The following is a 15,884-nucleotide window of genomic DNA, read 5'->3' as shown; positions in this document are numbered from 1 at the left end:
AAGATTAGTGAAGTTGAATTTGAGTGCCTATTGGTGGTGCTGTTAGTGGTGGTGGTGGTTCTTTTTTACATTTGTATTTCAACAAAAAGTAAACAGCACCAAAAAAAAAAAAACAAGGTAACTGCCCAATTGGATCGGATTCTAGCCCCTTAGATGCGTGCAGAACTTAGCTTAGGTTTTTTTTTAAAATAAAATAAATAAATATAAATAAAAATAAAAAAAGCAGCCACCCTTGAAAGAGTGCGTAATAGCTTACTGATTGATAACTCGTCGTTTCTCGAAAGTATCTTTTTTTCTGGGAACATGGTCAATAAAAAATTATTATGTTTGCGATTCTCTCGGTCTAAAAATAGATCATACTTCAATCCTGGAGAAAGATAGGTAAGCTTAAAGAATTCTCTGCTATTCTGCTCCAGTCTGGCTGAAGAAGAATTACGGGGCGTAAAACATATGCTGATTCGCGCCGGGCATACTATACTTAATTAACCCACATCCATCGTTAAAGAAATAATCATGATTGGATCGGGTTAATTAATCCATCGGGTAGTGCCTTCATTAGGCTCATGGCCCATGTCTGTTATCTACCATGACCTGGCCCAGTGGGTTGTGATCCGACCGGGTTCAAACCTCAATGTCATACATCTCTTATCGACCTGCAATCCTTCTGATAGGACTACAGGAAAAACATTTTATCAGCAGCCCATTCTCTTTATAACAACAAAGACCTTTGGAGGAGTGAGGAGTCATGCTTGATGATCTCTCTGTTTATGAAACTGGTTGGAACATCTAAAAGAAGTTATTATAGTGAAACAAAAAAATGCAGAAAAGACAACTGTTCGGGTGACGAGGAAGTTTTCACGCGTCTTCTTCCACCATTTATCAGTCGTGCATCATACGGGTATAAGACTAGTATAAGAATAATCTCATTCGTCTTTTGCCAGTATACAACAGAATCAGTTAGCATTATCTAACAAACAAGTTAACCATTAATCATCGATTATATCTGCTAGAATCTAAAAAAGTTTAGGGAGCTTGCATAGTTGCAGGTGATACTGGATCAATTATATATGATCATCATGGCACATTCTGAATGCAACGAAGTACGTAGCAACTCAGTTGCTGTGTTTCGATAGTTGATCAATCATCATGTGGTCCGTCTTCCATGTTCGATCAAATGCTTCCTGCCATTTTAAATTCCTCCATGTTCGATCTGCTTAGATTATTCCATTCCACTCTTTGATTAACTTTTACTCAAACCTTTCTAAGGCTTTGACTATCCTACGATCTATCTGCAATATTCTGCACATATCTGTCAGTTATGTAATTTTTACACATGCATGGTTAGTTTTATACGTGGAAAAACTATTTGATAAGCTGACTAATCATACATGCATGGTTAGTTTATATCAAAACACGATCCAAATTAATAAACTAAACAGTTTATTAAGACATTAAGTGGACCTAATTAATAGCCTCGTGCAGCAAGGCTACAACTCCAAAAACATACAGCAATATTGGAGCCGGAGAAACTGGATTCTAGCTTCTCGATCGGGTTTAATTTGCTTCAGGGGTGCCTAGGATTGCTCCTGGAATCAAGAAGGTCGATGGAATTCCATTGTTATATTTGTGATCTAATAATGTTAAGGTGACTCAATTTAGTCTCTAGTCGCTCCAAATGTTTGAGTTGATAATTGTTCAGGTTACTAAATACGTGTATATGATAAATAGTGTACGTACATAACAAGTAAATTGTCATTGCACATAAAATTTCAGGTAGGGAAATGTTATATTCTGCATTTTGCTGAACTTCATCACACAATGTGCTCAATGATAAACTGCACTACGTATAATGCTTAACCAAAATTTATAAAAAATTAGATATAAACCCAAAAATTTCAAGACTGTATTAAGGAAAACCCATCCACATTTTTTTTTATTTACATTCAATTCACATAATTGAACCTTTTTTTATAGGGTGTATATCTATAATTAAGATGTTTGTACGTTTTCAATTGATTATTTTGCCTTTCTGATTAAATAGGATGTTAATTAAAAAAAATCTTCATTAAATGTAGCATTTTTGAATTTGAATTATGAGAAAAAAGAAAATCTTCCTTAAATCTTCGTAACTCTAGGTGGGAGTACACTTAGCCATCCAGTACTTGTAGAATCTATTGGTCGAGTTTAAGTGACAACGAGTGTTGACTTGGTCGGTCAAAAACTGGTCAGGAGGACTTTGGTTGGTGAGTTAGTGTTGACACAAGTGAGTTGTCTAGCTTTAGAGTTCTTTTTAGGGCTAAATACTAGTTAGTACCCTGTGGTTTAGGTCCAAAATCAATTCAGTCCCTGGACTTCTAATTTCATCAAAAACACCCATGCACTTTCAATTTTGATCTAATAGGTCCAATTCGTTAATATTCTGTTATTGATTCAAGTTATAGTTGGATTATTTGTTGAAAAACTATTTATTTTTAATAGTATGACTCACTCCTAAATTGACTATGCAAACCACCTCGACACCACATCATAAAACATAGGCCATATATGAGCCACATTAACAAGTTAAATAACTCAATTGTCGGAAAACTAACAAATTGGACCTATTAGATCAAAATTGAAAGTGCAGGGGTGTTTTTGATGAAATTGGAAGTTCAGAGACTGAATTGATTTTGGACCTAAACCATAGAGTAGTAATTTGTATTTAGCCCTTCTTTTTAGCTGGACGAGAGGTGAGATGTCAAGGATTCACTACTCTTGCACTTGTTGTCTTTGCCATACAGTTGTAGTGCAAGTTTGGAGTCAGTCATTATAGAGTTTCAGTGTGAAGTCTAGTGGTCATTTCTGTATAAGAGATGTCGCCTAAAACTCGTTGTAAGCAGTTCATTATTAATGAAGTTCTTATTTGATAAAAAAAAAATGTCAGTTATATTGAAACCCGTATATTTGTTCAACTACATAAACCCTGAAAATGAAAATACAAATACCTCTTGAGGAGAAATTAACCAACGACACATACCCATTGAACAAGAAGCTTCCATATGTATTTTTGGGGCTTATGGCATCTTTAGTCATTTTTAACAAAAACAAGTTTTATTTTTTATTCTAGTTAATAGGTTTTTTGTTTTTTTTGTTTGTTTGTTTTTGAAATAAGACTGGTGCGGCTGCCCTCAAGTCTTGATTAATAAAATTGCAGAATACATGGGAGGGACGTAGAGCCTGAACCCCAGATTACAATAAGTATAAAGAGAACATCCTGAAATAATACCAAGATTCTCTACAAAATCTATGTTATTTTTTATTCTAGTTAATAGGTCTTTTTGTTTTTAGATGAACCTAATTGATAGATTTGGGTGTATATTAAAAAAATCTTATGGTGAATTTAATCTAATAAGTGAATGACAATTTGGGTGTGTAATAAAATTCCCTCAAAATTTATCATATGTGAGTCATACAAGCAGAAGCACAACAAACATTTAAGTTCAAATGTTAATTGTCACAGCAAAAGTGATTGTGTAGTTTTCTAGAAAAATTGAGTGGTATTTATTGAATCGATTTCGGTGCGCTCATTAATAAAATCTTCCTGAGAGATTGAACTAATGATCGATCTATCATTTGTTTATATTATTCAAACATGACTCTACCTGAATACCTAAAGCTCAAATGTTACATCTCTCGGCCTTCTCCGACTTTAACATGTTTTGCACTAGAAGTCTAGAAGCCTTGGATGCGCTTGTGTATATTTGTTTCATGGAAAATTCTACAATGTGTTAACGTATGACATGCATACAATTGCCTTAAAAGTGGTAAAATGAGTCCTCAAAATAGTAATATTAGTCCTCAAAGTGGTAACATGAGTCCTTAAAGTAGTAAATTTTCTTAGTTACCACATGAGTCCTCAAAATAGTAATATTAGTCCTCAAAGTGGTAACATGAGTCCTTAAAGTGATAAATTTTATTAGTTTACCATATGAGTCCTCAAAATAGTAATATTAGTCCTCAAAGTGGTAACATGAGTCCCTAAAGTGGTAAAAATAGTTGATGTATGAGAAATGTTAACATACCATAGCTTTACCCTTGTTTCATTTAGTCTTTTTTATCCAAGAAAAAAAAAGTTCATAACAAATGCATTAACAAATTATAGTCACTCCTTGTACCATGCTCTCAAGTTTGGAATAAGGAAATTCCTATCTCAACCTTCTTTAACTTCGACATGTCTTTACAAACACTTGTATCCACTATCTAGTTCTCTCCTATAGTATTTTCTTATCAAAAAATTTGAAAATATAAAAGAATTTCGTTCTTCTATTTTCCACTTGAGAAGTAAACAGTTTTTGTGATTTTCACAAGGGAGACAAGACTAGAGGAGATCACGCGTTCATGGATTTTACTCCAATTTGTTAAAGTAACTACTCTTCTTGACTTTATGCATATTGGCTCAATTCCATGATATAAACTTGTCGTTCTACGCAGTATGCAACTCAGCAATGCATGTATTTTAGCAACACATAAGCAGTAAAAACCAATTGAGGTGACGACAACATGTCCAGGAATTTTGCAACTTCAGAGTTTGTTTAGATTACATAGAAAAATCAGCATTGGTACTTGAAATTGAAACAAAAATTAAGAAAGAAAGAGAGTACTGAAACAATTAGAGTGTACCTGGCAGGTCAATTTGGTTTAATGGGATTGACGTACATTAACTGTCCAAGCATTGTTACTCAACATTAACAACAAATTCCAAAAGATGCTCTCATCCTCTTTTTCTTCGTGATGAAAATTGTGTAGTCAAGTTCTAAAAATTATAAACATGCATTACATATCTTTTCTTTTCTGATTCATACAAATGAATTCGATGAAAATATATGCACATTTTAGGTGTCAAATTATCTTTCAATTAAAATGGGAAGTATAATAATCATGTAAGCATGACCACAGCATCTCATCATATTTTGGGTCCGATCCCCAGAATAATAACAAATGACACCAATATTATTTCCTTCAGGGTCTGGCTGGTTTAGGTCCCCAGAATAATAACAAACCTCCCCACTAGTCCCATACATAACTGTATCCCATTAAGACCAATTCTAAATATCCCAAGCAAACAAAAAACAATACAACTCTTATCAATTTGCTGATGTACGTATTCATAGAAACTCAGAAGGACAAATACAAAAATTGTATTAAATTTTCTTGTTCAGGTAACCCGTAACCGCACACTGAATTCGCCAAACCTCAATGAGAAGCTCCTTAATTCGAGCAGAGAATCAGACTAAAAAGGCAAAATATTACATCATGATCGTGAAAAAGAAGGGTCTGTTAATTTGCCTCTGTATAAAATGTACAAAAATGGTCACCTCAAAAAAGGGAAGAAAAGAAAAGAAATATAAAAAAAAAAAGGAAAAAGAATAATAACACTTTTTTATTATTTTGGAGTAATTTGTGGCGTTAATTAATAATTGAATTAATTTCTAAGACTCTAGCGCGAAAGGTGTTTGTAACAGATCATAAGGGGCCCACAGAGCATCCAAAGGGCAAGGCCGGTTCGAGTCGAGCCGGACCCACGGTTTCCCTTTGCCGCTCCAATGGAGCAGGCTGACCGGACCGGGATGCAAATCCCGACACAACCCTCGGAAGTTGTCACCGCCGAGGCCGTGCTGGTTCCAGCTGTGGTCCACGGAGGCGATGTTTCCGGCGAAGACTAGGAGAAAAGGAGGCAATGACCCGAGTTCGTAGATCCGCATTCGCTTCTGGAGCTCCATCCACTCGACGATCCGGTTCGTGTAGCCGCCGGCCCGCCACCGGTCGAGGTCAATGACCATGACGCCTGTGTTGAAGTAGCAAGCGTCGCGGCCCTCGAAGGTTAAGGAGAGAGTTGGGTTGGCCCAAAACGACGGCGTGAAGTAGGTGGTGAAGTTGGCGTTGCAGTACTCCGGCGCGGCGAGGACCGCGTGGGGCCCGAGAGGGGTGGCGGCCAGCTTGGCAATGTCGTCGACGAGTACGAGGTCGGAGTCGAGGTAGACCACGCGGCGGACACATGGCGGGAGGAGAGTGACCAAGTAGTTGCGCGCGTAGTTGAGCGGGCAGTCGAGGGCTGACCGGATAGAGGTGGAGATCAGCCCCGCCACGGCGGAGTCGCCGAAGGGGTAGACTCGGAATTTCAAATAAGGGAACGACCTCGACAGGGTTTGGGTTAGAAGTATCGAGTTCGAAGAAGAAGCCGCCGCGACGAAATGGAAGATGACATTTTCCGGGCATGAAGAGTGTTGAAGGACCGAGAGGATCGCCGCCATTGAGCCGCGGAGGTAGGCTGCGTCGAGGGTCATCGCTACGTGGACCGCCACGTCGGAGCAGACGGTGGAGTCGTTTTGGAGCGAAGGGCAGCTGGGGGAGTTGTAAAACTTTGGCGCTTCTTTGAAAACATGAGTTGTTGTTCTTAGGGCGGCGGCATTGGTGGTTGTTAAGATGAAGAGGAGAAACCAAAGCAGTTTTAGCGGCGGTGGCGATTCCAGAGGCATGTTGTGGTGTGGAAGGAGAAAGTGTTTGGTGTTTGAGAAAAGAGGGAAAGTGAGAGGGAGAGTTAATGAAGCTGTGAGAGTTGTGCGTGGCTTTGAAACCACGTTGTGGATTCAAACTGAGGAAAAGGATGGAAGACGAGTCTACAAGTCAAGAGTCTTCAACTATGTCTCTCTCTAGAGCTCTCAGATCGACTTCTCTCTCACCCACAACCAGAGCAACAGCAAATTGTAATAATGGATCTGAGAACAAAATAAAATCAATGGATCGGAGTCAGAGATGAAATATATATATATATATATATATTTGTGAGTAAAGAAAACAATGGGATTGTTAATCCTTTTTAAGTGATTTTTGACCAAATCACTGCTGATTTATGTATTTGGTAATATACCATCAAAGACTGTGACTAATACAGCTAATCTGCCGCCTTAATATTGGCTTATATACACAATATAGGTCTCTGTAAATTTACTGTTTCTATGTGACAACGGATCAACCTCATTGTTAAGTTGTATTGATTAATGAAAAGTAACATATTCAAATTAGTTAAAGGCATCTTTTATTTGGTTGTGATTTAGATACATGTCCTAGCCTTTACATATTTTGTTAACTAGTTCGTTTTATCGGGGTGAAGTGTTTTGATTGAATGTATTCGTTGTACCTTTGGATTTAAGCTTTAAAATATTAAGTTGTCGTGATGATCAAGATGTAATTTTTTGTTCGATTATACACGAGTCTAAATTTCGAACGTGATTATGGAAACAATATGCTAGTTAATTAGCTAGCTAAAAAAGAGTGAATAGGACATCGTAACTCTAAGGTGGACTACCATTTGAAGCAAAATGTGTACCAAACTAAACATCATAGTGTACGAATTAAGAAACTAGCTAGCTCTGGCCGGCCACCCTTCTCATATTCATATATAGGTGAGCCATCTACTTCTGGAAATGACTCCAAAGGAAAGGCCAGCCACAGCAGCTAGCTAGCGTCTGTGCTTCTCTAGCTGCAAAGTCTTCATGCTTCTAATTAAGAACCCCCATGTTTAGTATGCTGGTGTGGTAAGGTTGGTCGAGCTGCTTAGTATGGAAACCCCATGTCTAGAGTTTGAATCTCAACTCCCACCAGTTTGTGGCCAGAAAGTTTGAGGGGCCTTCGGGTTCGTGCGCTTGCAGCGCCTGAGATTAGTCTGCTTTTGCTGGGATACTCTCGTGGACCTCAGTTCGAATATTGATTGAGTGGGTGTGTTACTAACTCGCTAACGTAACAGAGGTGACTTGCTACCTCACTCCTGATAAAAAATATAAAAATAAATAAATAAATAAAAAATTAAGAACATGAAACAAAACAAATGGGAAAGTCTTCTTAATTTATTTTTAGAAATTTCTACCACCAAACTAGCTCGTCTAATATATATTAATGTATAGTTTATACTGGTTCTGATTAAATAGCAAGAGAAAAAGAAGAAGTGCATGCATCTCCATTGTATTATAAGTAATCCTTTATTTGGTTATTTTATAAGGGTTGGGTCACTTACACCGTCGGTGTATAGAATAATTTCCAATCATTAGCTGGTGTAACTGGTGTTACTATTTGCCTTAAATAAAATATACACGTCTCATTAGCAACCCTTTCATTTTATTTTTTTGAAATAAGCAACTCTTTTATTATTGGTCATAAAATTCAAATTAAGTGTACTTATACTTTAAAACGTCAAGAATTATCAAATTTTTTTGAATGAAAAAACAAAATTTGCATATTGATACAAATATTGTTAGGGGCAACCAAATGGTACTAATATGAAAGAAAAACGTATTAGTTATTTAAAAGTGCTTTTAAGTTTTAACACCCTGAATCACATGGTAAATGACAAACCATTAGATTGTGACCCTAGCTAATTTACTAATTAATGTGAACACTCACCAGTACTACTTGATCGATTTGAATGTCATTATCAGTGCCAATAAATAAGTTGAAAGTCAATGCAAACTCATATAACGGTGACCATACCATAGAATCATCAACTTTCTAAATATTAACTGTTGAAATGATTGTACAATAATATGCAACAATATACATATATGCTAGATTTATTATACAGTTCCGAATCACCACAGACTCTTAATCTCAGACTCTCAGTCATATGATATCGTTATTGTGTTAAATCCAACCACTTCTTAATAATGTTACTTGACATGATAGTCTAAAACTATCGAAAAATTAGTTTATTCTTAAATTTTGATGCCCCCTTCATTACAGGAATTCGATTGAGAAGTGTGAGAGCGGAAACCCCACACAAACAAGCCATGTCTCCTGATGGGGGCACTTAGTAAAGTTAGGTCCTAAATTTGTGTGTACAACCTGAGACACCTCACTAGATTGTAAGGCAGATATTTCGTAGCCTTAATTGGCTGACGATTGTACAAAAGGAGTGGCCACGTAGCCCTATGATTGGAACCCAATTAATGGCAGCCACCTGGACAGTAGCCCTTTATTGGCATGGGAAAATTAGTTGGTTTTGCCCGTTTTGGTTGTATTAAATTTGAAAATGGATAGAGACATATTCAAACCAGAAAATTAATAGTAGAAACTGATTTTGTTTGGTTGTGATCCCTTTTAACACTTTTTTGGTTTCCCTAATTAGCTAAAAGGAAAAGATGATGACTGTAGTTAACTTTCTCTAGTGTGATATTTATATAGGAAAACGAAAGGGAAAAAAGTCTAAAGTGAAGAGATCCTTCATGATTTGTTCCCCGTTCTTTTGTACATTAGCCATTTGACATTGTTCCTCATGCATGCTCTTACCTCTTCACTTGAACAAAATCACATTTGGAATCTCTGCAGGATTGAAGTTAAAGAAGTCGTGGTACCAGAAAAGAAAAATCTTTCAAAGTCTAAGCTAGTAACTTTGTAAGTTTTTATCACTTCAGGTGTCGTTTGTCATGTGAAGTGCAGCCAACAAAACGAGAAGAAGAAAAAAGTATTGAATCCTAATATGTGTAATACTAGGCTACAACACTTGCGGTTATTTTCGTATATGTTCATTATGTGTACAGCAGTATAAGAGAATGCGATACTTAATGATGGACATGAATTTCAATTATTTTCCAATATATTGAACATGGGGTTGGCAAGTTTGATTATTTAATTAACATGATTGGTCCATGCTTATCAAAGATTTTACTTGCAATTAAATTAAACTTTTAGTTTCTGACCGACACATAAGTATTAATTCCAAAGTTAGGTTTTTCTTTTTTGTTGTTTTTGTTATTTTGTTTTCGGGAGATAACATCCAAATAATTAGTTAGGTTAATTAACTTGTCCATTAGTCTATACGCCATAGAACTTATACAATATTCAAAACTCAATCCTTGATTGATTGCATAGCTTGCCAATCATGACTTGTAAGGAGAAAACACACTGTACTAATCAAGGAAGTGGATGGACAAGTAGGCTAGGCTTTGTTTTATTGTAATAGTTATATGCATGCTTAGATTAATTTGAATTTCTATTCCTTTTGGGGATAAACTAATTAACTGCAACCCCCACAACTATATCATTGAATGGCATGTGTACCTCACATGCCCTCCTAGCCGCTTACATTTTTAACAGAAAAGATGGGAGAAAAATCCCCCTTCCATTATTAGGGTTTTGTTGCAGACTTGCAGCCTTGTTTGAATAAAAACCAAACCATGTGCAAGCCACAGCCAACATGGCGAACCCACAAAACATATAAAGTGTACTTCCCAATTATGAGCAAAATCTTCTTCTTCTTCAACCTTCAACCTTCAACCTTCTAGTCTCTAATCTAATTAATTATATTCCTTTCCCGAGTATCAGAATTTTACTGTGCCGGAGTTACAGTAGAGTGCCACCGACAGAAATGGTGGGGTCCGAGGAGGTCGGCGGAAAAGTCAGCCTTGTGGCCAATGCAGCGAGTTCGTCGTACGTGTTGTCTGTTTGTGAGGCCAATATAGAATACTTACTATTCGTTTACCATGCAAATTCAAACTATATATATATATATATATATATATATATATATATATATATATATATACGTTGTCGACGACTTGGAATGAAACGCGTTTACATTATCCGGTCGGGGCAATGGACCCGGATTCTCTGACAAAACCTAGTGAGATCCGAGTCGATCTTCTTTGTAGAGCTGGTGCTGGTATACGTAGACTAAGTGATGAAGTATAATGATGCCAGAAACGTCTAGGATAGTAGTCAGCACATATATGTATATATGGATCTGCTTGGTTACTTAATTAGTGAGACTTGGGTTTGTTTATCCTTTAGTGATATTTTAGCTATAGTTAAACTGGTTTGGCAGACTAGCATAAGATTTGTCAACTAGCAAATTGTGGGCACTTACCTAAACTCGAAGATTGTTTATTTGTTCAGAGGAGCTGGAAATTGACTGAGGCATTTGTTTTCAAAATCCTGTAGCTTATTATGATTAGGGTTCATCTGTAATGGTGTAGATGATCTTGATCCTCTAGTTCTTTCAAAGATTCAACGAAATAGTAGAATAAACAGTTATATACAAAGACGAAGTGCTTACTGCCTAGCAAGAACGAAATGGAGATGGGTGGGTGTGTACCTAGCTAGCTAGCTAGGTCAAAGATATCGAGGAAGAAGATGAATCCACAGAAACCTACCAAATTAAATACAATGCAATACGCAATGCTAATTAGATTAATGTGGTCAATTAGGTGAGTCATTAGACTATCTCGTACTCATAGTACACTGAGTCACCGACGCGGTTTGTTTGGTAGATTTGATGGCAATAAGCCAATAAGTTGGTCCAAGTCTCTTTCTGAAAGTTATGAGAACGAATGATTCGTACGGATTGATAGGTATGTAACGTTAATATTGCTCTCTTTCACTTTTGCACATTGTTTTCACTCGTTCATACCTCATTTGAGTCTTCCCCAGTTGGAAGCATTAGATCTAGATCTTTTGAGGGAAACGTTTTTTAATTGTTTAATTTCGGGGATTAGATTAGGTCATTTGGATAGTGATCGAGTAGCTAGAGGCATCTTGAAAGCACTCATTTGTGTGGAGAGTGCTTTTAAACTGCGGGAAAGGAGCACATGAAAAAAGCCCCTATCCCTTAAATAATGTCTCTCAATGAAGTGCATTACATCCAGCTATATGGCGAGAAATAATATCTGAACTCCAAATGGTCGCAGAAGAGTAAAAGAGTACTGGCCACATGAGGAATAGACTCTTGAGCTCTGGCTTTTTTACCGACCAAGGTCAGAGTTAGAATCTTTATTACTCCTTTCGACGAGGCCAAAATTCAAATCACCCTACAAGGCAAATCAATAATGGAGATAGGAATAACTGAATAAGACCACCCTGTCGTCTGTTAACTCCAAGGCAGACTAATAATATGCTTCTTAGCTAGGCCACACCAAAGGGTTATAATGGAGATAGGAAGACCACCCTGTCCTCTGTCCTCATTCTCATATGGTTCCATTAATCATTTCAAGAACAAGACACAAAGAGTTTGCAGGCATAGTTGGTTAATAACATGGATGTTTTCCGAGCATTATTGTGTGAAATAGCTGCATAATGCTTATGGTCATGAAAAGACAAAAACATGTCACCAGCTAACCAAATCCAATTGTTAGTAATGCAATATCAGATTATCAACCACTCTTATAATGCAAGAATGGAGCACCATCTTTGATGAGAGTTTCTATTAAGACCTCTTAATTTGCTCATTTGACCTCTCATACTCTCTATACCTCTTTTTTGCTTTTTTTTTTTTTGCTAGTTGGTGCCTAGTTTAATACAGTTGTTTACTGTTTAGTAGAGACTCATGATAGTATTTCAGGATGTTCTCTAGATGCGTATTATAATCAGGGGTTTTGGCTCATTGTCACCCCCTTGTATTCGACAATTTCTTTAATCAAGGCTTGAGGGCAGCTGCACCGCCCTTTATTCAAAAAAAAAAAATTCTTTTTTGTTTTTAAATATAAATATTTGCTCACTAAACTCCGTTTGAATTTCTCAAATAACCTTAGTTATACTATTCACATACAAGACAATAAAATACTCATTATACATCTAATTCACTCACTACACCTCCATTCTTGGTTTTTTTTTTCCTGCAAACCTGAAAAATGCCCAAAATAGATTTCTAGAACTTAAATCATGAAAACGGTCATAACACAGAAATTGATCAAAACGTCATAAATCAAATGGTTAGACAATGATTCCTATGTTTCTAACCCTTCTAAAAAATGAAACATTACAGAAATTGATATAAATACAAAAACCCAGAACACAACAAAAAAAAAACAAAGAAAGAAACACGCAACTCATGAAGGTAGAACAAAAAAAATAAAAAATAAAAAATAAATAAAAACAAAAACCACCGTCTCCCACCCAAAACTCTCATCCTCCAACCAAACCTTGAACGAAGTCTAGATTAGGAACTCAATAAAAGTTTTGAAACAATTTCTTAATCTTTAATTTGTGTTAAAACTAGGCGGAAAGGGTTGTAAAGAAAATACTAGTTGATTATAATTCGGGTTGTAAAGAAAATACTAGTTGTGTTTTAGAGAAACGGGAATTGAGAGAAAATCGCTGTGTATTCTCATTGATAATAGGGGCCTCTTTATATAGAGGATTACAATGCATAGAGTCTGAATCATACAAGGAAATATAATCTCTAGATTCTTCTAATTAAACCCTATTACCACTAGGTCAAGTAACCTAGAGTTTGGGCCAAACACAAATTAAGGTTTTACTTGAACATTCCCCCTTGTGTTGCCTAAACGTGGTGCTTCTCTCGTTGCCTCGCTAAAAACCTTGCCGAGTAACAAAAACTCAGTGGGACAAAAATAACCTCGGTCGAAGGGGAAAAAGAGCACAACACACCCTTCACGTTTCGAGACCATACATGTAAACATCTCTCCCTGATGACAACGGTCATGGGAGTTCGGATAACTTCCGCAAACGATGCTACCAACATGTTTCTCGAAAGTGGAATTTAGGCAATGACTTAATGAGCAAGCTTGCCACACTGTCCTCAGATTGAGCCTAGTTCACTTTGATCTTGAGGAGAGTCTGTTGTTGCTGATTATCCTTGGTGTTGTCGCTTTTGATGTAGCCTTGCTTCATTTGTGTAGGCTCATCTGTGGTAGACTTCAAACCACATCTTTTCGAACATGCGTAATTATGGATCCAATCCATATACATTCATGAACCACTTCGTGAAGAGTAATAATCTCTGCATGATTTGAAGAGGTAGCGACTAAGGTGTGCTTTGTAGACCTCCAAGATATCACGGTCTTTACCCATGGTGAACACTTAACCATTTTGGGAATGACCTTTGTGTGGGTCAGAGAGATACCCAACATCAGCAAAACCTTCCAAAACACATGTCGTTTTGGGATGGGGATAGTGGACGCAGGCCAGTGTTGGCGGCGTTTCTGGTGTGTGATGGATCCGAATCCATCATCTCTCTATAGGGATAAAACATGCCCATATCAGTCGTACATCTCAAGTACCGAAAGATATATTTTACACCAATCCAATGGGGTCACGTTGGCGCTAAGCTATATCTAGCTAACAAGTTCACTGCAAATGAGATGTCTGGTCTTGTGCATTGAGCTAAGTACAATAATGCGCCTATTGTACTCAAGTAAGGCACTCCTGCCTCTAGCACATCTTCGTCATCATCCTTTGGACGAAGATGATCATTTTCAGGATCAAGACTACGAACGATCATGGGGGTGCTTGAAGGTTTGACCTTGTCAAAATGCCTAAGCATCTATCAACACGGTTCTCAAGTTCCAAACCGAGGCATAATTGTGCTCTCCCAAAATCCTTCATCTTCAAACTCGGATTTCAAGTGTTCAGCAGTTTCCCTTAACTCTTTAAGGGCTTCTAATGAAAATCATGTCCAACATGAACCGCAATAGAATCCGAAACTTGTTATGGAAACGCGTGGGCATATCCCTTCCCAATCAAGTAGTCATCTTAGTGAGCGTTTCAACCTTATTGTAAACGCGCTCCGTGGTCTAGAGCCACTTGACTTGGGTAAATGAAGTTCACCATGAACCTTCATGTATATTCCGTATCTAGATCCCCATAGAGATACGTAGTGACCACATTTGTAAGCTGCTTGTTCAGTTATTCGGAAACTACCAAACTGACAGGGTAGTGGAGTGCAATGACATCCATTACGAGAGAATATGTCTCATCGTAGTCGATTCCAGGGCGTTTTGTGAGAAGCCTTGCGCCATAAGGCGAGATTACCATATCTTTTTCTCATCACGCTTTCTAACGAAGACTCATTATTCAATAGGTTTTAGGTTTTATGTTAGGAGGTGTTGGCATCACTGGCTCAAAAACCTTCCTCTTTGTTAGAGAATCCAACATAACATGGATCGCATCTTTCCATTTAGGCCAAATCTCTCTACGTTGGCATTCATTCATCAACGGAGCGTGGTTCGATGTCATCGGACTCAAACAAACTCATGCGCAACGAAATGCGTGACTACATCATCAATTATGATTGAGTTTCTATCTCACGTCTCATGTACACTAGTGTAAGTTTCATAGAGCTCTATATTCTCAGGAATAGGTTCTGACGTTGAGGCGTCCCCCAACGATAACCATAACCCGGAAGATACTCATGAGACGGATTTTGAGTGTCGATGATCAAAGGATTGGAATGTGCCAAAGTATCCTTCGAACCCACGGGCCTCCCACGCATCCTAGCTGGGGCGATGGCCTATAACGCCAGAGTGCCACTCTCATTGGCGTTGGCGCCATGCCTACCTCCGTGTAGGGTGGCGCTACGTCCTCTTGTAGGTAGGGACGTCCATCCTTGCGGGCATGTTTGCAGCATATTTGTGTGATCTCGTCACTTTAATGGGGATCAAGATGAGACATAGTGGGGACAGACCACGACAATTCATGTCGTTCCTGCTGAACATCTGTGTTCTTATCTCCCCCTAACGACGGGAAGACTGTCTCATCAAAGTGACATCCGCAAAGCTAGCGGTAAGGAGATCGCCTTGCAAGGGCATTAAGTGGCGGACGATTGTTGGAGTCTCAAATCCAACATAATTACCCATTCGTCTGTAAGGACTCATCATAGAGCATTGTGGCGGCGCAATTGGCACATAAACGCACACTCAAATTGGTGTAAGTACGATACTTGTACCCAGTCACTAGTTGTAACGCAGAGGTACATTGAGTGGCGGTGGGTCGTAGACGAATTAGCATAGTTGCATGCAATATTGCATCACCCCAAGCGGATATAAGGAGATTGATGCGCATTACCAATATCCGGGCTACCATCGTAGTCGTTTCCGCGAGATCATTTGGGTGTGGTCATG

At 37.9% G+C, this 15,884-nt stretch overlaps 1 protein-coding gene across 1 annotated transcript; it reads right to left on the bottom strand.

Annotated features, from left to right (window-relative positions):
* Window positions 1–5,397: 5,397 nt before the first annotated feature.
* On the bottom strand, window positions 5,398–6,792 carry LOC133727300 (probable galacturonosyltransferase-like 1). Its single transcript, XM_062154894.1, has one exon. It carries the CDS (start codon window positions 6,513–6,515, stop codon window positions 5,469–5,471), a length of 1,047 nt encoding a protein of 348 aa, XP_062010878.1. The 5' UTR covers window positions 6,516–6,792; the 3' UTR covers window positions 5,398–5,468.
* Window positions 6,793–15,884: the final 9,092 nt, after the last annotated feature.

Source organism: Rosa rugosa, chromosome 1 (genome assembly GCF_958449725.1).
Source record: "Rosa rugosa chromosome 1, drRosRugo1.1, whole genome shotgun sequence".
Lineage (NCBI taxonomy): Eukaryota > Viridiplantae > Streptophyta > Magnoliopsida > Rosales > Rosaceae > Rosa > Rosa rugosa.
This window is presented reverse-complemented; position numbering and strand designations above follow the sequence as displayed.

Coding starts and splice junctions, on each gene's coding strand:
- LOC133727300 (XM_062154894.1), bottom strand. CDS start 6,515: ATGCCTCTGGAATCGCCACCGCCGCTAAAACTGCTTTGGTTTCTCCTC.